Source organism: Anas acuta, chromosome 6 (assembly GCF_963932015.1).
Source record: "Anas acuta chromosome 6, bAnaAcu1.1, whole genome shotgun sequence".
In the NCBI taxonomy this organism is placed as follows: Eukaryota; Metazoa; Chordata; class Aves; order Anseriformes; family Anatidae; genus Anas; species Anas acuta.
In genome coordinates, this window is record NC_088984.1 from 19,987,767 (window position 1) to 20,015,280 (window position 27,514).

Sequence of the window (27,514 nt, forward strand, 5' to 3'; positions counted from 1 at the left end):
GCATATTAAGGTTCTGGGGAAGAGTCACCCTACAGACACAGAGAGAGTGGGAGAAAGAAATTGAAAAGCAATAGTGATAAGAAAGATTTTGGAATATTAAAAACAGCAAGTTGGGTTTGAGCTTGCAGTGTAGGATGTTGGGGAAAAAAACTTCCAGTGCAATTGTGAGGCAATCTGAACCTGTATCTCAGAGCCAGGAGATGACGCTGTCCTCTGTACAACTTGAGTTGGTGGTATTCTCAGTAGCCTTCTTGATTCAGGGTTATCAGAACGGCCATCGGGAGACTGACTAATATATTTTTTAAAACGTAAAGCTTCAAACACACTGCTTCTTATCAACAAAATCAAGAAACAGAGGCTTCTCTGTACTGTTTCAGTGGAGATGGGGAAACAGTGGAAATGTCATCAGGCAAATACTGTACAGGAAACTGTTAGACCAGAACTTGCTACACCATTCACATAACCAAGCCACAACTATGGAGCAAGAGGTAACTGTTTTTAGAATGCCATTTAGAATGGATGTATGTATATTGACTGCACTGATGAATATTCAAATCTTCACTGCTGTATATGTAAAAGGGCTTTGGTTTTAGTAATTCTGCCAGAGGATGGTCAGTGACAAATCAGTGTGCTGCTTGTTTACATCTCTTGCGATTTCCAAATCCTAATTTCCAAATTTGAAGCCCAAGACAGGTCTCGGTAACGCATATGCAGTTTGCAAAAACCCAGGAGTGGGAACTAACAGTCACACTTAAGGGGTGCATCGGGCCTGAAAGTAAGAAGTGTCTGTACTCAAATGGGTGTTGCAGGTGGTGTCACTAGTGAGTCCTTGTGACGGAGCCCTGACTCAGTGCCCAGCCTTAATGGTACAGCTACCCAAGAGTGAGCTATTTAAATTTCCCAGCATTTGAAAGGGGGAATTAGCTCGTGTGTCCTGGGGAACTTTCAGGAAATTATACTCATTCAGAGAGTCTCCTGCATCCCTGAAATAGAATTAGTCTTCAGTCCAGGTCTTGAATGGTGGTCCTCACTGTTACACTTCACACAGTGGAGGATGAAGTCAGTTCTCCATAAATATATCCTAGGTAAGCTGTAGATTTTGGAATATTCGATGAGTGATCTAGTATATTCAGTTTCCTTTTGGTGAAGTACATTAGCACTATATAGGTATATTCTTATTGAAGTCAGTGGGCCAGATTCTTCCACCTGTTAAACCTTCTTCTGCAGCTGTACTGCCCTGTGAATGAACACTGTTCTTTGTGTTGTTAATTCTGTCCAGGTACCATTTACGATTATTCCCGACTGATGATCCATTTAATGGAGATCAGTGACTGATATTTTCAACAACAGAAAAAAAAAGACAAACTGACAGAGCAGATTTTTCTTTAAATGACGTAACTATTTGTTCTGCTAGGACTTAGTGCACTTACCAGACAATTCATCCAGTGTGTTTATAGGCTGCCAGACTCATAAAGGAGGAAAGGATAGTGCTGATTCTGAGAATTATTTTCTTGGGAATGAGATCAGTACTTTCATTTCATGATCTCTTCACAGACTCCTTAGGGGTGTGCCTAAGCTGGACTTTAATACTCTTAACACATTGGCTCTCCCCATGAACAGTGATGAAATATCAGAAGAGTGTCTCTTAAACCCAGTAAGTAAGATGTCCAGGAAGAACAGATGCTCTTCTTGCTGAAATTCCCAGCACACTTGTCTGTAACCACTGAGATTGCTGACTGTTAAGCTTTTATAGTAATGTGTGTGCTACTCCTGCAACTAGTCCAAGTATCCAGCACAAAACCGAACCGGGAATTTGGCCTTGGGTATCTAAGCAAGTGTCCACACATCTGTCATAAGGAATAAAACAGAGCAATTGCAGAGAAGTTTGTTACAGCTATGAGAAAAGCTGGCAGGAAATGCTGCTGCAGTGCAGAGGACAGTCAGCCTCGTTTGAGTGGGACAGATTTGCACGCTGGCCATAAATACATTTATACATTGATTAGGGCTAGTTATCTAATGGATTTAAAGTCTCACCAGAAATACTAATGCTCTGAAAAAAACTGCATAACAACCAATATGAACCTGGCTGGAAAACCAGAGCTTATACTGTGCCAATGCTCTGCTGAGAGACAGAGAAATATATGCAGCTTATTTTGACTCTTTCCAAAATAGGACAGAGTAAGGCTTCCATACAACTGCATGACAACAGCATTTCATGCCATATTTAGGCAACTTCTTGCAATCTCCCCACTTAAAAATCCTAAAATTCAGAGGTGGAATGTGATCCTTCTTTAATTAAATTGCATCAGTACCCTCCTGTGTCTACTTATCTAGCAACTTTCTGTCCCATTTCTGGGCTCATTTTTTTGCAAGTAGTTCAAGCATCCAGCATAAACTTAGCTGTTTGGCATATGAGAATTCTTATATAAGACCTCAGCTGTGAGATCTGACATGTATCCACCATAGAGCTTTGAACAATGCTATCTGGAAGAAGAAAAATGTGTTGCTAACTGTGACGTTATCAGCTGCCATATGGATAGAATGAGTGCTGAATTGAAACAAGATTAGATGCACATTTCTAATGCTTGATATTACAGCCAAATGTAACTTGAGCTCAGACTCTCAAAACTCTATTGCATGACATCCGTCTCCGTTATAAATGGGGTGATGTAGTAACTCCCCAAAAGTCTGGGCCAATGCTCAAACTTTTAACATATTCTTTCAAGTCCCAGTGAACAGGCTGATAGATTAGTTTTCTTCCCTTAGTAAAGTATACTAAGTGCTAGCAATTTAACAAAATGATTGGGCAACCACATCCATTCCTAAGTAACTGCATGTCATTTCTTAATATTAGAGCTGATCATTCAACATCTTTATACAGCTTTGGATTCACTTAAGTCTTCAGTGTGTATAATGACAGTAGTTCCATCTTACAATTCTTTCATATTTTATTTGGTGTATTGGATGTGCCAAAGTGTACCTTCCTACACATCCTTTATAGGAAATACTAAGGTTGTTACAAGTGGAAGTCACAGAGGTGTCCGGCATGTTTACAGCCAAACTCAAAGTCATGCAAAATCCATCTCATTCTTGGTTTTCTTTTGAACTTGAACACAGTTCAGAATCCCAGAAATACTTTTGGCAGTGTCCCTACATTCTCAATACATGGGAACATACCACAGTTGCTTTTCTACTACAGGAAAGCATGCCTTTGTACCTTGGGAATAATTTTGTCCTTACTTCTTTCCAAATCAATGTTAAATTTAGTCAAATACAGTTAAAAGGACTGATGTTTTGCAGGCTCCCCTCTGTGCTAACCCACTCTGCTGGTTTGAATAGGCTCCTCAAACTTCTCCCAGGATGTAAAGACTTTCCGTGTTGATGAGTCTCTGCTTAATGCCATTACTGTAGTAAGTAACAAAAATACTTCATTTGAAAGTCCTTTCTTAGTAAGGGCAGAATTACTTGTGCTTGCAGAGGCACAAGAGCAATGGCACAAGAACTTGTTCTGTTCTTAGAAAAAATATTACCCTGTGGTGGATGCCAGCAGTAAAGTGTCATGGATTGTGTACTGTATATTTTCTGATCAGAGGAATAAGATCAGCACTGTGTGTGACCAGGACTTTTGGAATATTTTCAGATAGCATGGGTATGTTCATTTAATTAGGATTCCTTTGCTCCATCCTGTGCTATATTTGCTCCCCTTTCTTCTTTCGTTATCCTGTTCTCTTTCTTTATATTCTGGATTTCCTGTTCTGTACCAACCATTACAGACAAGAAATGATAGTGGAGGGAAACTTCAGCAAAACCAGCTAAGGCAAGTAAACCAACTTTCTCATGTAAATTGCATAAACATTAACTGTAATTTTGGTATTCTTGATTCACTGCAATGCCATCAGCAGAGCACTTAGTAAAGGTGGTGCCTACTGTAACAGTCCCAAGCAGACTGTCAGAATCATGGGCTACCTTTAGAAAAGGCTGGAGTCTAAAATGCCGGATAATCGCTGCAGAGTTGCACATGACAGCATGGAGGACTGCATGTCAGAAGAGGTTTTCCTCTTTCCATGATTTTATCAGATGGCTTCTCTGCCTTGCACAAAGTATAGGATAATACAGACCAGTAAGTCATGCTGATAACTGGCAGCTAATGTTAAAAGAATGCAATTATCAATTTGCTGCATTGTCTTTCCATTAACGGGGCTGTGTCAGACATAGAGTTAGACAACTAAGTATTCTTCTTGTTAGCTCCATTTGTAAGATTAGTTGCCTGTTTTTATTTTTAACCTAAATAAGCATTTTCTTGAATTGTGCTTTAACTTAGCTAGTACACCATCCACAAGGTTGCCCCTCTATCACTTCTACATTCTCCTTGCTTAGCCAGAAAGTTGATGTGTGCAGACTGGTCTCAAATGCCTGGAATCCTTTATGATAATTGTCATTGATGTAAAGTAAACGTAACATGCTTCTGATCAAAACAGTAGCAACAGATGGTTGATATTCGTTCAACAGACCTGTTTCTCTGCCAAGCCAGTTATTCCAGTTGAAGCTCTGGTGCAGAAGATACAAGATATTGAAAAACTGAGCCCATGATCCTGTATTCAGTGCAAAAGAATTCATTGAGTCAAGCCAAAAAGCATGTTTCCGTGTAGTCACAAAACCAACAGGTGAGTCAATAGCAATTAGCATTGTTCAACATGCTGTGACTGAAAAGGAGGGAAATCGGATTAACACTAATTGTATCTTCCTTCAATTTCTCATTTCAGTGCATATGCACTTTAAAATATACATAAGATCATATAAAATACAGTATGCACTTGTATGATTAAACACTCTTTTTAGCAAACTTTTGAATCCAAACCTCTTAATCCAAATTTGAAAATGAGATAGTGTTGCAGCTATTGCTGTTTCAATGGTGTATTAGAAATCAGCAAGCAGGTAAAGGAGAACCACAAATCAATGCTCTGCACTGAGGGAGGGTAAACAGAGCAACCATTATCGTACTGTTTTAGCAGTAGCAGCCAAACAGAAGATAAACTAACATAATTGAGGACTGGTGCGGGCCCCCATCCACTAGGTAGATTATAAAGAGCTGAGATATTCCAGTGAAAAGAATGGCACCATTTAAGGAAGGAAAAAAAAAAAAAAAAAACAAAAAAAAACAGATCTGTAGGAAATCAGGCCTCATTAGCTCTGCTTCTCCTGGAACAACTTGTTTATAAGCTCAGGATTCTAAAATGCTTTCTGTGTATAATTGTTAGACTAATTAGGGGTAACAAGAAGAACAAAGTCTCACTGTCTGGCAATCAAAGCTGTTCCCCCCAACTTTCAGGCATACAATCCTATTTCAGCAGTAAAGCTTAATGTAATTGGTTGCAACTATTTCTTTTAAAAACGTAATGATATTACTATAATTACTTAGTATAGTTTATTCACACAGTTAAAAAACATACTGTAATCTGCCTGTGGGATTAGATGATTTATGTATGTATGTGTTTGTTATATCTAGTTCAGCAGGGATTTACAAAGGTTATAAATCACTCACAAATGATTGCGTAGTGATTTTACAGTATTATAATGACAGGACTTATTTAGACAATTCCAGGGTACTCAATAAATGCACAAAGTTTACAGAGGCATTAAAGATAGCAAGTAATATAAAACAATTGAAATATGACAGAAACTCAGCATAACTTCAGTGTCTTTCTTAATTTTCAGAAGTGTAGCCAATACTTGTTCTTTTGCTTTTTAAAGTATCAAGCAACATGCAAGAGGGTTTATAAAAAATGTCAATATACTCAGCATAGCCACCTCCACTTTTACTTGAGTAGGTGTGTAATAAAACTGTTCTATTAACCAGAATGACTGTTATAGTAATTCAATTTCTTTTCAAATCTGACCTTCAACTAGCATACAAACAGTGATTGTGATTAAATGCACTCTGTATATTACTAATATTTAACATTATTTTGTCTTCACAGTGCATTTTCAATATCTAGCAAATTCAATGCCCTTTTTTTCCAGATTTTTGCATTACATTGGGAAATAAATGTGATGAGGAGCTGAGCATACACACTGGTGTCTACCAGCTGTTTTCTCTGTGGTCAGCAGTAGCTGCTGGCCAATGCATGGTAGCTAAGTACATGTGAATGGTCTGAAAGGGAAAGCAACCTTCAGGGCTGGGCAAATTGATTTATGAAAAAATAAAAGCCTTTTCTGACCTTCACTAAAATAAGATTTATGTGTGCGCCTTGAGATAAACCCGATCCCGCTAAATAGATAGAGCACTAGCACCAGCTGGAGGGAGATTTTTAACTGCGTGTCATAATCCCTAAACTGCATTTGCTTTTAAGATCAAGAGCTTGTCCCACAACCTCTTTGGGATGTTTCAGTTTGAGTGCTGTTCAGTACTTGGGGGTCCCAACAACTGCATCTGTTGAGTTAGTATTATTTGAGTTGTCTCTGTTATTAGAATGAGCTGTCTTGTGCAACTTCCTGACAAACAAAATTCCAAATTGCCAGATTCCCATGCGTAACGTTTTGTACACACTAAGTGCAATCAGTAAAAGCACAAATGTTTTAAAATTTAAAGACAAGATTTCAAATATAAAGGCTGTTTCAAGGATTTCACAAGCTAGTTTTTACTTCATATATTGTAATAAGTGAAACAATTCTATTGTATACTCTTATAGTTTTAATCTGCTTTTGGAATGCCTAGCTTTTTTCTAGAGGAAGTAAGATCCACATCTGATTTTCCTTGGTTCATTATTCAAACTCCAGAAGAGGTTGTAAAGGCTTAAATTACACGATAAACATTTTAAACGTTGAGGCTTGCTTTAGGAGGATGTGCAGAATATTTATAAGCAGGCATATCATCTTTTTGAGCAAATAATTCTTAATCATGTAAATTCCAATGCCATGGTTGTCACATATTTTATGTTCTGTACACAGCAATCTTCATAAAGTAACTTCGCTGGAAGCAATAAACCAGCTACTCATGCCCAGGATGAATGTGAAAAGAAATGATGGCAGATGAAAAGAAGAAACAGGCAGTAAGTCTATTCTACTTATTACTCAGAGCATGTTTCAGTAATTTTTTTACCCTCTGAAGATGACAGTCAAATGAGATATGCTAGAGTGCATCTAAGCAATATGTACAGCCCTAATGCATAAAAGTTCCCTTTGAAAACATTGAAGTGAGGTGGCTGCATCCTGCTGGATGTTTTGCTTCTATACAGCAGCTGTTAGATAACTGGTAGCACTGTTATGCTTCTTACAAGCTAGGTGATTTAAAATACAGTTCTCATGAGAGGGGGCAGCGTTCTTAAGTGTTGAAAAGAGTAAGCAGCACCAGACTTAGGTGGTCACGTGTAAGATGAGGAAGACATAGAAATAGGGTTCGGTTGTGTGGCTTTTCCCCCACCCCCAGCATAAGATTATATGTGTGAAGCATGAACAATGAGGGCTGCTATAATTCCATTAGTAAATAGAAGACCGACAATTTTTAATATTATAATGGGTAAAACCTATTTTGTATCATACACTAAAGACCATAAATATAAAACCAGGCTTCAAAAAGGATAAATAAATGCAGCAGAAGCATAAGGAAAAAAAAAAGCTACCAAGAAAAGTATTTTCCTACCACCTGTAGAAAGTAAGAGGGTAATCTGGCTCTCATGTTTCAGAAAAAGATATATTTTTCAAAAATAGTTATGGCTAGTACAAAGGTTTGGTTTGTTGTTGTTTTTTTTGTGTTTTTTTTTTTTTTTTTTTTTTTAAACATTGTGCAACAACCCCACTCACCTCCCACATCCCTGCTTCTTGGGCTTCCACTTTTGGGCTGACTGTCTCAGAATACGAACAGAAATACTATGCTAACCATGTTTGAAAACTCATGAAACAAAGGCCTCAAATCAGAATTTAGCTACTTGCTACTGGATTTACATTTACATGTCTGGAGCCACTCAGGTAAGCAGTTGATTATAATGTTGTTCCAAGAATGATCAAAAATGCCTCTAGATGATAGCGGACTAAAGCATGGTTTTCATTATTTTTCTTTATTTAAAGATTAGAGTAAGACATGAATAAATAGATACTTGCACAACACACAAAGGAAAAATAAGAAGTGCTCTATAGCTAGGAACAGATTTATAAGCTAAGTTTAGGCGGACTGTTTATAAGATAAAGCAGTGAAAGCCTTTCTGATATTGGCAACAAATGCAGAAAAGTTGTTAGTTTCTCTCACTTTCTGCTGGAACTCTGCTATACAATCCAGAGGAGGAGTACAGGAAGTCACTAAAAATGACAAAAATTAAAAAAAATTACTTACAAAAAATTCACTATTAGTGTTTTTTTCTGGGCCTATGAAATATAATGTAGTCTGCTATATTTGTATGTTTTAGTTTGTCATTATTTTTGAGTAATCTATTAAATCATTTTCCTTCAGTGAAGACAAAGCCTCAAAAGAACATACAATTCTTTTTGATTTCCAGTCCTCCCACGCAGTGTTGTGCTCCTGCTTCAGTTGTTAGAGCAGTTCTCAGCCTAACTCAAAAACTGAGACACATTCCTAAACATTTTTGTTGCTCTGCAGGTGTGAAGACTGAAAATTGATGTAGCCCAGCATGTGATAAACTTTTTATTTCAGCCCCATTTAGACTTGAATTAGTAAAAACTGCAGTCTGCTGTGTCCATACCTAGAGGCATAGCAGAGTCTGGAGTATTCTTCTAGAAGCAACTCAGCACAGTACTCAAGTAACTGCTGCTGGTCTTTGCTATCTTGAGTTAAGATCTGGAAGGCTGTATCTCTGAAAAGAGGAATTCTGCATTTCTAGTTTCAATCCTTCTCCTATATCACACAATCGTAGGGAATCAATAGTGGGGAACCAATTTTTTTCTCTCCTATAGGCTTCTCGAGCAGATTGAAATACACCTGTCAGCATAGACATTTATTCTTGCGTAAGAGGCAACAAGTATCTGTCCCTGTATCTCTCTACTTTGTACCAAGCAAAGCAGCAAACAGCAATTCCACAAACAGAGGAGCGTATATTTTCATATAAACAAGAGAAACTATATTAAGTTATATTAATGCTGCAAAGTTTTCCATGCATAAATTAGAAGACAAAGATGACAACTTTTTTTCTTCCCCAAATACAGAGATCAGATTCTGTCCTCTTATTTACAAATTTAAAGTCCACGTACCTTCATAATCTCCTTGGTCATTTATGGAAAGGGTAAACACATATGGCTTGTCAGGATCTTTGTGGTCAATATGTCTGAATATAAACTGTAACTGTTCATCTAAAGCAAATACAAACAGAATTCATTAACACTTCACTTGATAGTCACAGTGATGAATAAAAATCACAATATTACATTGTTTTAATTAATGCTTACAATACTTGCAAATTCAGTAAACCTGGTTTCTTTATAAGACAAATATGTTTTAATATACCATCTTCTGCCATTTGAGGAACAACGGTAATATCTGAGCTAAGGAGTGGGAATAACTTACTTGGAGTTGGCAAAGTTACCAACCATTATCTTCCTCAGATTTGCAAAGACATCTGAACTGCTCTTCAGTAACAAAAGCAGCTGTGAGCAAGAGCCACAGTCCAAGGCCAAGACTATGGCTGCTAATCAACCAGCACTCATGGTCAGCGAGTGTGTAATTGAGAGGAAGATGACCCAATGTAATACACTAGTCTACTGACAGGAACATGTATGTCCAAGGCATACAGTTGCATGAGCTACTACATCCTTTGCTACATAATTCAGCGTAAACCACATTGTATCACTGCATATGGAACTGAGGAAACTGCAGGAACATACCATGAATTCTACGTATTTCCAATCCAAGCCGCTCTTCAAACAACTCTTTAGACTTGCAAAGTCGTTCCACTCTCTCCTTAGCGGCCTTGTTTTTAGATGATACCACTAGGATTTTAAAAGCCACAAGAAGTTCCAAGTAAAAATCAGTAAAGCACAAGAGAAAAAATAAACAGTAGTAAAGCCCATCAAGAACAAGCGATAAAAACACTTCCTCCTCTAATTAAAAACTCTCACCTTCCTTTTTCTTCATCAACTCTTCTTTAAGTTCTTGGATATTGTCAGTCAATTCCTTCTTTTGCTCTTCTTCATGGTTTAGGTTAGATTTTATTTCTGTCAATCGTTCTTGATTTTCTGATATGTGTTTATTCTGCTGAAGAATCTCTGAAAGGAAGCAAGAAAATATGAACATTTACAGCTGATGAATTAGGCTCCCACTAGTTAGCACTTATCTGTACAGTTTGAGGTGACTGAATAAGATCTAATGAAGTGCATACTGTAAGCATCAAGTATCAGGATGAAGTAAAAGTTACTCAGAAGTAAAGCTACAAAGTAGGCAGCTCCTCTGATACTGTCTGTATCACATGCAGTCTGTTTCTGCTGCCAGACACAACTCATATCTTCAAAGCACAAGGACGGTGGATCTTGTTTAGAGACAAATTGACAAAAAGTACAGAATGGTAATGCTGACTGATATTTCAGAATGGTAATGCTGACTATATTTACCTGAGATTCTGAAATTCAGTTACAGAATTCAGAGCAGTTAATCCTAGACTGATAAGCTGACCATATTCTATTTTTATCATACGGGAGACGTAACTAACCTCACAACATTTAACTAATAGTTTGCAATATTTTACTAAGTAATTTAGTTTTTCTATTGCAGTCAACAAATTCTGGTACTTTATTGTTTTAAGTGTAATCACTTATTCTTCAGCATCAAGAATGCCACAGAGAAAACTTTTAACAAATCTTTATCCTTTTGTATCATCAATGAAATTCTCCAGCAAGTTGCTTTTGACTTGCAGTTTGCATCCTGTAATTGCACGTTTAGCTTCTGTTCTATCTTCGTTCTGACTTCACAGGTTACCTTTTAAAAGGGAAGTTAAACGCTATTTAGCTGCGTTGTTAATTTTAGAAGTACTACATAGCAAGTAAAGCACCGTACCGTTTCTATACTCCTGAATTTTATCAATCATCAGGTCCCCTTCTTTCAGCTTCTTGGCCCATTTCTCTGTAAGGACAAGAGACTTCAGTTACCCGAAGAAGCCTGGGGATGGCTTAGAGAAAGCGGGGGTGCAGGGACCGCGCCGCCTCCTCACCCGAGAGCACCTTCAGGGACTCCTTGCACGAGTCCCTCAGCGCTAGGGTCTGCTGCAGCTGCTCCGTGCCGTAAACGCCCTTCAGCTCGGCCCAGAACTCCTTCATTTCCCTCTCAACGAGCGTTATTTCGTCCTCTGCCTTTACGGTGGCCATGGCCGCGGGGCAGCGGCTGCGGGCCACAGCCGGGCTCCTCCGCCAGGCCGCTGCCGCCTTCAAACCGCCGCCGCCTTCCCGCCCGCCCAACGGCCGCTCTCCCATTGGCCGCCGCTCTCGCCCGCCTCACAACAAGCCCGCCGCTGATTGGCTCAAGCCGCAGTCGCCCGTTGGGAGCCGCCGGGGCGGTAACGGCCGTGAGGGGCCGTGAGGGGCCGGTCCCGCCCCGCCCCTCCCCGCCCCGCCCCGCCCCGCCGCACAGAGGCCGCCCGGGCGGAGCCGCCTCGTCGGGGCTCGCAGAGGGGGCGGTGAGGAGGTGCTGAGGCGGTGGGGCTGCCGTCCCTGTCCCGCACCCTGTCCCTGGGGCGGCCCAGCGGTGAGGCGCGGGCTGGGGCTCTCCCAGGCGGCCTGCAGCTGCCCGAGCCGCCTCAGGAGCGCGGCGCAGCAGCACTGCCCGCCCCCCCCCTCGCACCCTGGGACAGCGCAGGGCTGGGGCAGGCACCAGCTGTGACCCCAGGTGGCAGCCCTCAGCTCGTCAGGGAGGCTGCTCAGCGTTTGTGCCCACAGCTAGCGAATTGCTGGCTGCAGCTTGCTCAGGTGTTACTCAGGTGATCTCAGCATAGACTTAATACAGCTTTGAGGATCGCTCTGAAGCCATTCATTATTCTAGTAATTTCCTTGTAACTACTACTAACGAGGGCTGATTAGATGAAGGCGGCTGACCAAGAGAAAGCAGCTGGTTCACATTAGCATTCGCTTAAAGCTCCCCGGGTCAGTGTGGCCGCAGAGCAGTCCAACCTCCGCTAGGGCAGCGTGGGGCTGGTGAGCACTGCTGGAAGGCCTGAAATGTGCAAAGAAAGTAAGAGCTTCCTAAATACCTCTCTTTTTAAATATATAATTAAGATACATCTTCTCAGGGGTTCTATTTGGAAAATGTTCATTCCTAAGAAAATAGTTGTCTGTTGTTGTATACGGTGTTTACTTGTGAACTGACTAAATTGCTAGTTAGTCCTTGTAGCTGGTCCAGTGCCAATGAAAACACCGATGTGGAAATCAATGTTATTGTTCAATTAACTAAACATAATGTAGCAGAAAGCTAGACCCAGTACATAGGACTCCATTAACAGCATTTTAGAAAATGTTTACTTTGATGGTTTTTCCTTCCCTTGCAAACATTTGCTTAGCAACGTCTGACATGGGTTATGTAACACCTGCTCTGATGTGTAGGTGTAAAGGAGATACAAACATCTTGTCCTCCCTTCTGTGGTTAATCAGTGTGATTTTTGATTCTATGTTATTATTACCAAGAATACAGAGAGTCTCTGTTTTTACATGTCTTGGAAAATAAACTGAGAAGCTATCAATAAATTAAAAACTCTTTATGTGAACGGGTATGATTTTAAAGGGTTATGCATTGCACAAAGAGCTCATTTGCTCATGTGAAGACCAAGCACTGGTCTTGGATTGTGTAAAGACCACAAACACATCAAAAGCTTTGATTAAAAACTTAATGCATGCGCTTCCTGACTATTTTATACAGATCACTGGTGTTTCTTACATTTCTACTTGCTTAAAAACAGCAAATAGTTTTATTTATCTTAGGGATATGGTTTAGTGGGGACTGTTAGTGTTAGGTTAGAGGTTGGACTCAATGATCTTGAGGTCTCTTCCAACCTAGAAATTCTGTGATTCTGTGATTTCTTATATACCTCAAGTGACTTAGAAAGACTACAAGTATTACAGATGCATTTTGCAGTGCTCTGTGTAGAAAAGTAGGGAATAAAAGCCTATTGAGGAAGCAGTTCTCAACTGTTGGAGTTGAAACAAGTTCTTAAATACAGTATTTCCACACACGTTTCTCCATCTTTTCTTTGCTCGTCGCTGGAGTTAAAAAGAGCTGTAGTATCAGAATTTTATAGATTACCAAATATCACATGCAGGACAGCAGATGACACGTCAGCTGTTGATGGCCTGCAGGATGAGGCAGGACCCAGAGTGGGGCAGGCAGATGAGAACATTGCTTGAACTGCCTCGCTCATACAAACCTTCTCACCTATTCCAAAAACTCCTTCTTGCTTTTTTTTGTTGATTGTGGGTTTATTTATTTTTAAAATGTTTTTGTAAACATGACTGCATGTCCAAGATGTACGTGCTGCTGAAACAGGCAGAAGAAATAGGAGAAAATTAAAGCTTATGTTTGCTGCTAGCTGTTAACAGCATAATTCTGTCTTGATTATGTCTAAGGTGCTTATCTGTCTAAGCAGAAGGATAATTAGCAGTGTATGAATCAGCAGCAAAATATTTGCAATGAAAATTAGTATCAGGATGTTGGTATTAAAAGAGGTTACTTTACTGAGGTGTTGCCAAGACATGCCTTCCAAGATTACATCTACCACATTTTGGGGGCACCAAAGTGTGCCTGAATGGTTCAGTCTGAGAAGGAGGATTCAGCCTGAGCAGATGCAGCACTGTCCCAGTGCTAGTCAGGGGTGGACTTTTTAATATTCAGAAATAATGCAAACAAGTTACTGAAATGGTCCTGCACGTCTTGTACGAGAGAGACTGGAAGGTGACCTCTTCTATTGGTGGTCTCTTCAGAGGAGATTGCATTGTATCTTGATGGAAACTTACTGCAAAATAATTTTTCCTAATAGACCAATAATTATTTACCTTATTACAGTTGCTGTCTTAAATAAGTACTATAAATAAGATAGCTGTTACTCAGCCACTGACTTGATATTTACACGAAAGCTTAGAGCTAATTATTTATAAACTAGACTGAAAATTAGATGAAAGCTTCAGGTTCTCCACTTCTTTTACACACTAAACCCAGATATGTACAAAAGAGTGATTGTTGTTGTTGTTATAAATTCTACTGATCTTTAAAGGAGGGATGCTTTAAATTTGAAGCAAAGGGGCATTTCCTCTAGTGCTAACATGCTATGTGGGAAAGATGTTTCTGAAGAAATCACTTATTGGGAAAGTTAGGTCCTTCCAGATCATTTGCATGGCTCCATCCTAGGCACCCTGAAGAGTACTAAGCTGTAGGGCTTGGCAAGAGACAAACCTCCCCAAAGATCTGCAGCCAGAAAGCTAGGAAATATTTATGTTGAAGTGTACTGAAATTTAGTTTTTAAGAAGATTTTCTATGAAATGAAGGGACACGTATTGAGGTGGATATTTGTTCAATGTACAGAAAAGTATTTTAGTAGTTATTTCACAGAATCACAGAATTTCTAGGTTGGAAGAGACCTCAAGATCATCGAGTCCAACCTCTGAGACTGTTCAGAAACAGTCCATGGAGTTTTAAATCTTTTTTTTTAACTTTAAGGTCTTCTTCATGGCTTGCTGTGAGTGATAGCAGTAACCAGTATAGGATTTACATCTGCTAAGATGTTTCTAAAAGCAGACTATTAATAGCTAGGTAAAGGTAAGACTGTGTCAGAAGAGAGGTCTCCTAAGTCCATTCAATTATCACGCCTTATTTGTTGATTCTGCTTTGGGTTTCCGTGTGACTTCCCTGACTACACATCATCAAGCTGCGTTAAGCTGTTAAGTCTCTCCTCAGCAAAGGCGGTGAGGCAGCCCGCATCTCTGTCGGTGCGGCTTGTGCTGTTCAGCCTGGGCGCCACGCAGAAAGTGGCAGGGAAGTGCTTGGTGACTGTGTACAGCTGCTTGTTTTCTGCTTGTGGTTGTTTCAGAAGCACAGGTTACCTTTAATGGAAGATAGGTCTGAATATTAGAGCCAGATACAGAACTCTGCTTGCTCCCTTGCATACGACTGCCTGTCAGACAAGGGTATCGTCAGACTTTTGGCATCCGTTTAATCTCTGGGAAAAGCGTTTCTTATGTAGCTGCCTCCCAGGTGAACACGATCTTTTCCTATGCTGCAGTTATTAATATTAAAGTTGCTAGGTCTGATGCGCTAATACATTATTTGCTGTGTACTCTTAAAATCCCAGTGTCTGGAAGACTCTCCACCTCCTCTTGGCCATTCATCCAGAGGAAGCCAAGGGCTTCCCATGGAAATACTACAGGAAAGCACTGCCAGCCACACATTTGGCAAAACAGGTCTCATTTCTGCTGGGCTGGGCACCAAGAAGGGGGCTGCAGTAGGTCAGGCTTCAGGTCCTCCTGGCAGAGGTGTGCAGCACCCCCATGGTATAAGCAATGTGCAAGGTTGGTGATGCTGCGTGAGATGATTCTGAGACAAAGCTTCATCTGCAGTGTGCCCTGATCAATGTGGCCTCTTGTACAAAGGAAACGGTTGCTTTTTTGTGCTTTGAGAAAACTGTTTTAAGAGTGAATCTAGTGTCCAACAGAATCATTAATGTATGGATGATGGCTGTATTTTCCTGGACTGAAAATGTGTTGTGCATAAACAGTATAGTCGCCAAATTCAGTTTCAAACTGAAATGAACAGTTTTAATGACAGTTCTGCAGAGTCCAATCATTTGTGTATTCTTTCTATCCTTTATAGAGGCAACACTTAATGAAGTATACACACTACTAATGTCCATCCTGCAGAGAAATGAACTGTGAAAAAATTCAAGCAAACATGTTCCAACTGTTCACACAAAGGATTGCATAAGTCACGCATTGTGTTTCCACAAAACTTTCCCCACAATTTGCTGCTGACCAGCATGTACTTCACTTAGTTTCCTCCAATTAAAATTTGCAAACAGAAAAGCTTTCCAGTGCTAACAGACTCATGTGCTTTCCTGGAGATTTGGAGCCACGTGTTCCAGGAATGGCTGGGTACACCCCACCGATACGATATAAAGGCAACGTCAATCACCTTCTCTCACTTTTTAATAGCTCCCTTCCATGGTTGTCGTTCTCCCTAGAAACTTAAGATTAAAGGAACTTTGCTATATTTCAAGTACAGTCTAACCAATTAAGATGGATCTCCTTCATAGCAATGGCGTGCTTATCATTCAGCATTTACAGAAGGACTACAGGGCTTATCAGGATTTTCTTAATTTTATGTCACATGTTGGAGATCCTCGCAATATATTTTCAATTTATTTTCCTCTCTGGTTTCAACTCAACCAAGTGGTTGGTACTAAAATGATATGGGTGGCTGTCATTGGTGATTGGTTCAACCTCATATTTAAATGGTAAGAAGTCATGTTTATTGTAAAATTTGCTATTTCTAATGATGGTTACTGCATGTTCCTCAAGTTTAGAAAACATTCTGCAAATGGTGTAGTGGTAGACTTTCCTTGTACTCCTAAACTAGGAATTCACACTGAAGTTATTTAAGGTGTGTTTGAAATTAAATTTTGATAAGACAAGAGGAACCTATAGCATTATTATGGAATAATTTCAGCAGCATAGCTCTTTGTATTCATTGTAAGTTTATTTATCATGCTTTGTGTAGGTGTTCTTATATAAAAATATTTTTATTGCATCTTTGCTTCATTTCACTTTTTTTTTTTTTTTTTTAATTATTATTAGGATTTTATTTGGTCATCGTCCGTACTGGTGGGTGCACGAAACAGTGATTTATCCCAATCAGTCAAGTCCATGCCTTGAACAGTTTCCTATAACATGTGAAACTGGACCAGGTAAGAAATGTTGGAGATCACATTGATACATTTAATACAATGTTTTCTGGAGGGGGGGGAGGATGTGACTTATGATGATTTTGTATGATGTAGAAATTTTGAGGTGGCCTATGCATATATAACTTGTATGTTGTATGCTACAGCCCTGAGGGGGGGGTTCTGATGTTTATAGAAACAAGATGTCAGAATAACATCGCAGGCTTCAGCATGAGTATTTGTTAAATTAGGCTTGTGGCCACTCAAATTGATGGAGATGTATTTAACCACAAGTAGCTGAGGTATGCCATACATTGAGGAATATGACAGAAATACAGCAGTTTGACACATTCCCTGTAAGCATGTTCCTGCAGGAGAAATACACATTACTCAAATTTGTCATCCCGTATTTTTTAATGCTTCTCTCTGACTCTCTGGGGAAAAATGACAGGCAACTAAACCTGTACACATATGACAATGTTGTAAATACATCAGTATTCAACTAACAACTTGATGCTCTGTTTTTTAATCATAATCAAAGTCTACGTCATGGAAAAATTGTATGCTTTCTGGTCGAGATACCAGCTCACCCCAATATGGGTAAACTGTTACCTACTTGATTTCTGGCTAAAGTTCTGGACTCTGTATAGATGAGTTTTCTGAAAAAATAAGAAATTTAAACTTTTGAGATGTAACTGACAACATCCTTTGAGGTTTTGTTAACCTTTTCCCCCCTTCCCTAAATGATTAGATGCCTGAGTAACAGACAGTGGGTATTTTCTTTATGCCAAAGTTATAGTTGTCATTTTTAGCTTGAACTTTTCCTTTTTGTCTTTATTAGGAAGCCCATCTGGGCATGCCATGGGATCCTCCTGCGTCTGGTATGTAATGGTAACAGCAGCACTTAGCTACACAGTAAGGTGGAAGGACAAATCAGCAGTTACCCTTCACAGGTCAGCATCTCTCTGTTATTGTAATTCATTCTGATGTTTATTTGCATGTTATGTTTTTAACGGGCTCATTTTAACAACATATTCAGTCAGTTTTATCCAGTTTGTAAAAACAAGTAAACAAACAAACAAAAAAAACTTTATTATGGTTTACTTCAACTGAAGTCAAATAATATTAAGATTTGTGCATTTCTATATGTTGGTGTTTATTAACTTAGGGTTATTGCATCACGGTATCTGTGATTCAGCTCCTATTAAAGACTGTCAGGTCTTTTGTGTCAGATATGTAAAAACATTTAATATAATTCAAAATATTTTATCTTTTGGTTAGTACATAAATTTACTGCTTTGATCAGTCATTGATCCGTTTTAAAGGAAACACAAAATACTGGCAGAGTTCAGTGTACCATGGTATTCAGCTCTGCAGGGAAGCCTTTTAATTACTTTGATGGTTGTACTTTCCAAGCTTTATGAGATTGTTCCCATGTTATGTGGATTTTGTCATCAAAATAATGATCTTTTGTGTTTAAATATGCTGTCACGATGCTAAATATGTTCAAGGTACTAATGCTAATTTAACTTGCCACTGATGCCTTTCATCACTGGATGTAGCTGCAAGAACAACCTCTCTCACTAGTATTTTAGCACTGACTTTACTCTTTGATCCTATGATTCTAAACTTTTCCGCTTGTAAACCTCTGCTTGGGAAAAATATGAGCCCAATACAACCGGGCCTGTTGTAAATTGTGAAATATCTCAATTTTTAAGCATCTTCATTTTCCCTTTCAGACTGACATGGTCATTACTCTGGAGTATTTTTTGGATTATCCAGATCAGTGTGTGCATCTCAAGAGTATTCATAGCAACACATTTCCCTCATCAAGTTATTCTCGGAGTATTTGCCGGTAATGTTGCTAATTTTACTATTTTTTTCATTATATATGCAAAATCTAAACATCCTGAAATATGATACGTTAAAGAGATTTTCAGTAGTGCTACTCAACCTGCACCTGCAGTGGTGCTCTGCACTCTGGAAGATCGAGGTTTGCTGACAGTCTGTCTTGCAATTGCCTTCTGTACTTGCAAGACAGTTTGTATCTGATGTCTGTGACTCACACAGGAAGTGAGACCTGCTCCAGATGACAGCCAACTCCAACTGCATTATTGCTACAGGCAATATGCTACACAGTGTATACTGATACAGGCTAGCACTATAGTTTTTGTACTGGCTACATCTGATCTTCATCTGTGCTGCCTGGGTGGAGGGTAGCTGGGAGGAAATAGCTCCTATATGGCTCTACTTTCCTCTCAGGAGGAATCTATTTGTTGCTGTTCATTTCAAGTGAGGTCCGAGACAAACCAGTATGGATGCAGTTGGGCCAGAGATCTGGGGCAGAACTGAGAAAAAGCTGTCAGCAGTACAAACTCCCCAGGGGAATTTAGGAAGATTAAGTATGTGGGGGTGATGTTGTTTGTTTGTTTGTTTTTTATTTGTATGTTTCATATTGGTATCTGGCATGTTCAAACAATAAACAGTTTCTCTAGTATCTCTCAGATCCTGAGGAGGGTGACCAGAGCATGGAGTAGGGGCTGCCTGCTCCCATTCTCTTTAACGTATGCAGAGAAGGCTGTGCAGCACTGCTAACAGTTGCAGTCCAGCTGTCCCTTTTCACAACCAGGATAAAATGAATAAGAAAGAGGATAGTTGCATTCTGTGGCTTGTCCTTCAATGCTTAAAGCCTGTGTGGGAACTGGTATTGAAAGGTGCATTGCTGAGGCCAGCCTTTGAGCAGAGGACTCTTCTAGAAAAGGAATGTTCTAGTTTACATCCCATATTTAATAGAGTGTCATCTGGGAGATACAGTCAAGCCTAAGGCATGTCTCAGATACAGAACACGCAGTGTTTGGCATTTTATGTTTTTTCTTTTTCAGTTTATCAGGTATGAGTGGGAGACTTGTGTGTGTACCACAGGACTGGTTAATTCTGTGTGTGTATATATATATGTATGTATATTCTGTCTTCAAAAGTCAAATTCTACACGGGCAGTGTAAAAAGTGCTTCTTCAACATGTAAGTGTGTTGTTCACTGTAAAACTGACTTTTTAATCCGCAGGCATACTTGTGGCGGAAGCATTTGAGCATGCCCCTGCTATTCAGACAGCAAGCCTGAGAACGTACATCAAGACAAACTTGTTTCTTTTCATCTTTGCCCTTGGGTTTTACCTAGTCCTCAAGCTTCTTGATATTGACTTGTTATGGTCTGTTCCAAAGGCCAAGAAGTGGTGTGCCAATCCAGACTGGATAAACATCGACACTACTCCATTTGCTGGACTGGTGAGGAATTTAGGTGCACTCTTTGGCCTAGGTCTCGGTATTAATTCTGAAATGTTCATCGCAAGCTGCAAAGGTAAAAATAGCTGTAAGATAAGCTTCCGCGTATTGTGTATAGCTGCTTCTTTAGCAACACTGCAGCTGTATAACGTTGTTAAGATACCTACTCATACTGAGTGTTTGTTTTACATTCTCTCTTTTTGTAAGAGTGCAGCTATGCCTCTGACTGTAGTTGCCTTGGTTCCATACTGTGTCCACTCATTAATGAGGACAACTGAAAAGAAACTTAATTAGATAAGTTTTCGAAATGGTTGGCAATGTAAGGATGGATATGAGCTGTTCAAGAACCCTCTGCAAAGACAGTTCTGCTAACTCATTTTATCCAAGGGAGATGCCACTGCATCTTTGATGTGTTCTTGGTAAGTAGCCAGTGTATCTAACATCTGCACATTCAGGAGTGATTTTGGCAGCTCAAAAACGTTAAGTAGCTGCTGACTTTATTCTTAGAAATATTGTAATGAAGGATACTGCAGTATGGTTTTCTAACAATACTCTGAGTCATGCTGAAGTTTTAAAGTATAATTGAATAGTTTCATTTAGCTACTTGGTGGTCTTTTAGTTCTGTCCACAAACTAGATGGTGCTTCAGTTGTATATAGTGATATTCAATATTTTTGATTTTTTATAGAGATACTGTGTGCTAAACTGCTAGCTAAGGGTGTGACAGTATTATACCACCTACAACTGTACAGCTGGCCCTATGAACTGTGAAAAGGCCAACATAATTTTAAGAAAAGCTTTCTATAGGCTTAACTTATTGAGCTTCCTGAGCAAAACAGCTTCTGATTAAGCCTGATGAGGAAAAACATTTAAGTTTGTCTCAATTAGACTCTGTAGAATATATCATTGCATTACTGTGGTTTTGTCATTTTTACTTTTTAAAAATGTCATATAAATCATGAATGCTAATTATTATACCTTTGATGTTGAAAATGCATGTGTATGATGTGGAAAATATTTGAGTCCTCTACTATACAGAACAACAAATGAAGAAAGTTATCAATCATGAAATTATCTTGGCATATTCCCTCAAGATTGTTGTTCATGCTTCTGTACCGCAAAGGTAAATTAGTCTAATTCTCTCAGTTTGAAAGTCACAAGCCTGAATCAGTTAGTGGTTGTGTAAATCAAGAAAATGAAATTGCAGAGTAAATCATTGCAAATTTATATTCTTGTATGCTTAGTTTATTTAAGCACAGGAGTAACTAATATTTTAAATATGTTTGTTATATAAAACTAATGCTCTAAATATATACATGGTCAGATATTTTTCCCTTTTTATTCATTATTTAGCACCTATTGTTGCATATTCTCTTTCACTGCACAATCTCTAAGCACTACTTTCCTTATAGTACTGAGTATATGTGCAATGTAAGGTTATAACAATATCTGTAATTAGGGCTGTCTATGTGTGATCTGGTAACAAGGCTTAGAAGATGTAAGCATACTATTGCTTTTAGACTTCCAATTAGTGCTGGGATGACAGAAATGTGAAGAATCTCATTTAATTAGGAAAACAAGCTGAATAATTTTGGGTTGGCCCTTGGGAATGCACGTGATACAAATGACAGAGGCAAACAGAATCATTGAGGTTGGAAACGACCTCTAAGATCATCTAGTCCAATCTTTAACCTAACAGTGCCAACATGAAACAAGCTCTAATGATTAAAGCAGACAGCCAATAACGCAGCTTCCTTACTCATTTTCAGTTAAGGATTAAATAGAATACGCTTCTTTAGAAAAAAAATAGCACTTTGATGTTGATTATGTGATTTCACTAGGTTCTGATAAAGAAATGCTATTACTGAAATTGTGTGAAAGCTGAAATTGTTTTGTTTTTTGTTGCCTGGAATTATTTGAGTTTCAGCAGTTGGTACAGTAGTTACACAGTTTTGTAAGAAACTCCATTATGGTGTGGCTTGTTACAAAGTGGGAAAACTGCCCCACCACCCCCTGTAAGTTGCAGAATGACTTTGCCAGTAACAATCTATTGCTGCAAATTATGACTTAAATTTTAGTACTGTAATTTGGACTTTGTCTCCAAGTTCCCAGTTCCTAAAGGAAAGAGGCCCTTGTCCAGCAGACAATACCCAATAACATATTCCAGAGAAACATGCAGTAGACCTTAAAACAAACTGTTCCAGATACAAGCTTCAGTCAAAGGTAATTCCTGATCTTTGTTATTCTTGAATTAACTGTTGTTGTATTTATCAACTCTGCCTAATACAAACAAGTAGCTAATTAAGGCTTTTTTTTTTTTTTTTTTACTTTTATTGATTATACTTATGGTATCTAAAAATACTTCCCGAAGGCATTGTCATGCCTTCTGAAAAACACAGAAAACACATTATCCATCACCATCTCAACAGAAGTGAGTTAAATAACTGTGCTGATTAACTGTAGAATTTTACATTGATTTAACTAAAGCATTTATTCATTTTTAAAATCTATTTGACACCTTTGAGTGGTGAGAGCAGGAGAACTGAGTCTTACCGCTTTCTGTTCCTCTTTGATTTTTCTTTCCTTAGTGTTGTGAAGCTGCTGCCTTCTTTGTGAGTACTTACTGGTTTTATTGGAAGGGTTACTGGTATGTCAAGCTGAGGGCTCCAGCACGTTAGCACTGCATGCAGTGGAAACCCAGCCTCCCCCAACAACACAGCTGAAATAGGCATGGCAGGGAAGGGTCAAGGTTTCGCACATGTAGCTGTTGTAATCCTCTGCAGAGCCGAACATCAGGAGATATTTGAACCGAACATCAGGAGATATTTGAACCTTTCAATAATACCACATCATGCTTTGGATTGTTTTTTTATTCATACAGCTCACCTAGAGAGAAGTGGCAGTTTCCAGAACACCAGACTGGAGTCTTCCTTGATTGCTAGTTGTGAGGAAGGACAGGACTGTGCAGTCTGACTGGGGCTGGTGGCAATTCCCCAGCTCAGCAAAGATCTTTTCATTTTTGGGCTTGCTTTCCTTTTCACTTAGCAGTGGGCTAAGCTGCTTCCTGCATGCATCAGCCTATGCGTAGTCCTCAAAGCACGAACGGGTACCTGCATACGCCTACCTCCTGCAGACTATTTGTTTAGAGAAAAAAAAAATCTGAAACTTAGTATCACAGCAGTTCAGCTAATCGGGGCTCCAGTGGTAACAAGCTTATAATACGCTCCTTCCATGGCCATCAGTTCGTCGTGGGTGCCCCTTTCGATGATGGTTCCTTGCGACATCACGGCGATGATGTCAGCATTCTGGATTGTGGACAAGCGGTGAGCAATGACGATGCAGGTACGCCCTTCTCTGGCCTTATCCAGTGCGGCTTGTACAGTCTGAAGGCAACAAAGTGGGAATGGCAAATCAGGTTGGGGCTCAGAGCTGGAGAAGGCTGATTGCTTCAAACTCATTAACTATATTGTGCAATACTTGTACAAGTGACTACAAAGCTAAATTGAAGGTTATGTTATTGGTGTGCTTAGCTGGGTCATGAACTTAATCTAGTAGCAGTACAAAGAAGGGACAGATAAGTATACCGAGGAGTAGAAATTAAACGGTAAGGAAGGCGTATTTCAGCTGTCACATTGAATGTTAGCTCAGCCTGGATATGCTTCTAAATTTCTAACATTTGTCTAATCTGAGTGTAACCAAGCCATGCAAACTATTGCCCAAGCTCTTAGGCCCCACAGTGTTTGTTTTTTTTCTGTGCAAAAGCTATATTTATTGAAGATTCCCACTGAATGCTTTGAAATCCAGGGAATTAATATGTACAGTACTTTAAAAGTGCTGCCTCTCATCAGCAGTCTTAACAGCCCCTGTAGCTTGCTGTTGTGTTTATGGCTATGCTTCTAGATCTTTCAAAAAGATCGTTAAAGGTATAAGTGCTGAATTAACAGTGGTGAATACTTTTGCGGTGATGTGGTTTTTGTACAGCAGGATGTCTCTGAAGAACAGAAAAAGGTACTGTACAGCCTAAGCCATTGCATTAATTTTGCCTTATTTCTGATCACTGCAAATTTACCTTTTCACTTTCTGTATCTAAGGCAGATGTAGCTTCATCTAGTAATAAAATTTTAGGATCTCGTATGATGGCCCTCGCTATAGCGATGCGTTGCTTTTGCCCACGAGACATCTGGGATCCTTGTGCCCCAACATTAGTTTCATATTTCTGAAAAACATATGAAAAGGGAGATTTTTATCTAGGTGTAAATAATATGTAAGTACACAAACTGAAGGAGCAGCAGGAGAGGCAAGAGCTCTGACCATTGCTGTCTCCTCCTTAAAGAACCCAGCAAGGCAAAAATACTCTGGGAGTAATACAGTGTTCAGGGAGACATCTTTGAACCATGTGTTTCAGTATGCTGACAGACCTGGAAGAAAATTTAATGGTAAGATGATGGCTGATTTGTCTGATGCAAAAGATCCCCCAACCTAGATTTGGGTAAGAGGCTAAAAGTGATTGAAGGGCTCATTGGACAAGTGCTTTGTTTGGGTGCCTAAATTGTATTCATACCTTTTGTATTCTTACAATTTATGTCTATATCATTTCTGTGCATTTGAATACTTCCTAAGTGAACGTGAGCAGCCAGTTTCAAAAATTCTGATTTAGGGCATCATGCTCTAATTGCAAGGCAACACTCCCACAGCTGGGAACAGGAACTGTATTTCCTGACTCAGTATAATGCTTTGACTGCTGAACTGTGCTTCCTCTTCTTTCTTGTCAGTTGACAAGAAAATCTTCCGTTTTCTCCTAACTCAGAATTATACATGTTATTTTCAGTTTTGTAAATATTTGCCTCTTGAGTAAGAACACAGGGACAGCTCACACCTAAGCTCTCAGGAACAAAAGGAGGCTTCTTTGCTCCTACTGGTCTAGCTGTAAAAGCAAGATAAAAAGAATTCACTTCAGCAACTGCAACTGGTTTTGGTGAGCCTCCCTCCAGTGAATGCTGAGCAGCCTGTCCAAGACCCACAGCCAAACATCAGTTGTACTTACTTCAGGAAGTGACATGACAAAGTCATGCAGCTGAGCTTTCTGGGCTGCTTCTATGACTTTTTCCATCGTTGTGTCTTTGCTGTTACTGCCATATTTAATATTATCAGCAATGCTGCAGTCAAATAGCACAGGCTCCTGGGACACCACTCCAATTTTTGATCTAAGAAACTGTACATTTACTTTCTTGGTGTCATGTCCATCTATTAACTAGAAAGAAAAAGGAGAAAACATGAAATGTAATTCCAAAACAATCTGCAAAGCCCAAATAGTTTACAGCAGAACTAAATGATGTAGCCATATTACTTATACTTTAATAATTTGTAATTTAGTAAGAATCTGCTTATGCTTCTTTTTGTATGATGAATAGTTTCTGTGTCTGTGATCCAACCAAACACTAAACCATTTGCTTGATCTTAACTCCAACTAAATTATTTAATTGCTTAAGGTTAGGCACATGATTTGTTGCTTTGCTGGCATAGTGATCACAAGACTTAATTTTTTGCAAAGATCTCAGACTGGATGATTAAGTATTTACAGAAGAAAAAGTTATAAAGGTTTTTTAAGCTATCAGTAATTGAATAACTGGAAGATAAACCTAGACAAATGCAACCCACAAAGAAGCTGCACGCTGAGGCTATATATTTAGTGATGTTCCAGATTCTCTGTTGCTTCAGTCAGGCTTGATTCTTGCTTGTGCGCCCACAATGTCAACCACACATTACGTGTTCCATACAGGAGCTACCGCAGTGAATGCCTGTGGCCTGCATAATGTGAGACAGCAACTGAGGTTTACAGTAGTCTCCTTTTGCCTGAATACATTGGAGTTGATACTTAGGGAGTTGTCTGAACAGTCTTCATTTTTCTGAGGAGATGAAAACCCAACTACATATGCGTACTACCTTAGTGAGGTTGCACAGTAGGACACGTTTGGAGGAGTCCTTGTAGCATTGCTGGAAACAACAGTACACAAATCATGCTTGCTTTGCTTACCACACTTCCTTTCTCAGGGTCATAGAAACGCTCCAGAAGCTGGACACTGGTGCTCTTTCCACAGCCACTACTTCCAACAAATGCCAAAGTCTGGCCAGGCTTCACAGCCACAGAGAGTCCTTTCAGGACCTGAATATCGGGCCGAGAAGGGTATGTGAATTTACAGTTAAGAAATTCAATGCTTCCCTTGAAATCATCCTAGAGAAAAAATAAGAAAGACACTGCAATGAGTTCAAGCTTGAAACTGAGTCATAAAGTACAAAATAACTCTTCCTCTAATTCCATTCTTGCATCTGTCATTTAAAATTTGATATTAGTGCTTATGAAATTAGCCCAGAAAGAGGGATTAGAAATTTACTGGTGTAGCTGTTCTACAGATGGTCAGTAGTCGTCACACTATTGCTCTACTGATGTGGCCCTGTACTACACCAGCCAGAGGTACCAATTGGAAGTGGGATCACCTGGCAAATTGGTAAGTTAGTTATTTTAATACAGATACTGTTTAAATACATATTCGGTGATCATGCAAACACATCTATGCAGAATGCTTTAAAAATATCAACTGAACTTTGTAAGATTAAAAACATAGAGGAAATCTGGTCAGTTTTCGAACTTTCTCAGAATTGAAAACTTACTAAATTCTTAAAGGAATCAAGATACCCTATTTTTACGGTCTGAGCAAAGTATTTAATATACTTGTGACAATTACTTTAAAAATTACTTAATTCTGGAAAAAGTTATAGTTTTTTGAATTTGCTGAGTCTGAGTTTTCCATTGACCAAAAATAAAGCGTTTTAATTTTGCCTCATTCCAAGATGACTCTCCTTCTCAAAAGCAACCTCAAGTTTTTGATATAAACTTTAAAAAAATATATACAAGTTAGTTATAATTTGTTTTATATGTGAACTTTGGAACAGAAAGCAAAAGTGTGCTATTCTGTGAGTCATCCCAATTACTCCTATTCTAATTTACAGGAGTTTTACCAAACACATTCCTAACAGTTATTCATAACAATTCCAAATTCCTAATAACAAATTCCTAATATTTACCCAAACAAATTCTTAATCGGAATTTGTATTAGGAATTTGTTTCAAACAACTTCCCCACCCTCATTGCTTTTTAAATTGTTACTGCAACTTCAATGCTTAATTTGAGATGTTGCTCAGCTCAATATACTTATCTGTTTCCACTCTTACCCATTTTTCCCCTTTTTCACTGTAAACACTGATTTCAGGAACCCGATCAATTAGTTGAAAAAAACGTGCAGCAGATGTTTTGGCTTTGGCATAGTTCGGGGTGTAGGAAGAAGCTCTTCCCAAAGCAGTCCCACTGGTCACAATAGCAGAGATCACC

General features: G+C 39.1%; 3 protein-coding genes across 8 annotated transcripts in view; 1 reads left to right on the top strand and 2 right to left on the bottom strand.

Moving 5' to 3' along the window:
- Positions 1–1,347: 1,347 nt before the first annotated feature.
- G6PC2 (glucose-6-phosphatase catalytic subunit 2) lies at positions 1,348–22,552 on the top strand. Of its 5 annotated transcripts, none has more exons than XM_068686786.1 (7): positions 1,348–4,664; positions 6,949–7,049; positions 16,762–16,871; positions 17,689–17,800; positions 18,587–18,702; positions 19,911–20,204; positions 20,336–22,552. In XM_068686786.1, exons 2-7 carry the CDS (start codon positions 7,030–7,032, stop codon positions 20,404–20,406), a joined length of 723 nt encoding a protein of 240 aa, XP_068542887.1. In that variant the 5' UTR covers positions 1,348–4,664; positions 6,949–7,029; the 3' UTR covers positions 20,407–22,552. The 5 variants fall into 5 exon arrangements, with proteins under 5 accessions (XP_068542887.1, XP_068542885.1, XP_068542886.1 ...); XM_068686784.1 differs by having other exon boundaries at positions 1,349–3,649; positions 4,510–4,664; positions 19,911–22,552; XM_068686785.1 differs by having other exon boundaries at positions 1,349–3,410; positions 4,510–4,664; positions 19,911–22,552.
- SPC25 (SPC25 component of NDC80 kinetochore complex) lies at positions 8,036–11,447 on the bottom strand. Its single transcript, XM_068686795.1, has 6 exons — positions 11,148–11,447; positions 10,994–11,059; positions 10,063–10,209; positions 9,829–9,933; positions 9,199–9,297; positions 8,036–8,292 (listed from the first exon to the last, which is right to left on the bottom strand). The coding sequence occupies exons 1-6, from the start codon at positions 11,404–11,406 to the stop codon at positions 8,159–8,161; spliced, it is 810 nt and encodes a 269-aa protein (XP_068542896.1). The 5' UTR covers positions 11,407–11,447; the 3' UTR covers positions 8,036–8,158.
- Positions 22,553–22,979: 427 nt separating the features above from the next.
- The window catches only part of ABCB11 (ATP binding cassette subfamily B member 11), a 61,987-nt gene continuing 57,452 nt past the window's right edge, over positions 22,980–27,514 (bottom strand). For both annotated transcript variants that reach the window (XM_068686737.1, XM_068686736.1), the window contains exons 25-29: positions 27,358–27,514; positions 26,162–26,359; positions 25,172–25,378; positions 24,197–24,343; positions 22,980–23,510 (exon numbers count right to left, since the gene is read on the bottom strand). In XM_068686737.1, the coding sequence (XP_068542838.1) occupies positions 23,310–23,510; positions 24,197–24,343; positions 25,172–25,378; positions 26,162–26,359; positions 27,358–27,514 (910 nt within the window). In that variant the 3' untranslated portion in view covers positions 22,980–23,309. The remainder of the gene's footprint in view (positions 23,511–24,196; positions 24,344–25,171; positions 25,379–26,161; positions 26,360–27,357) is intronic.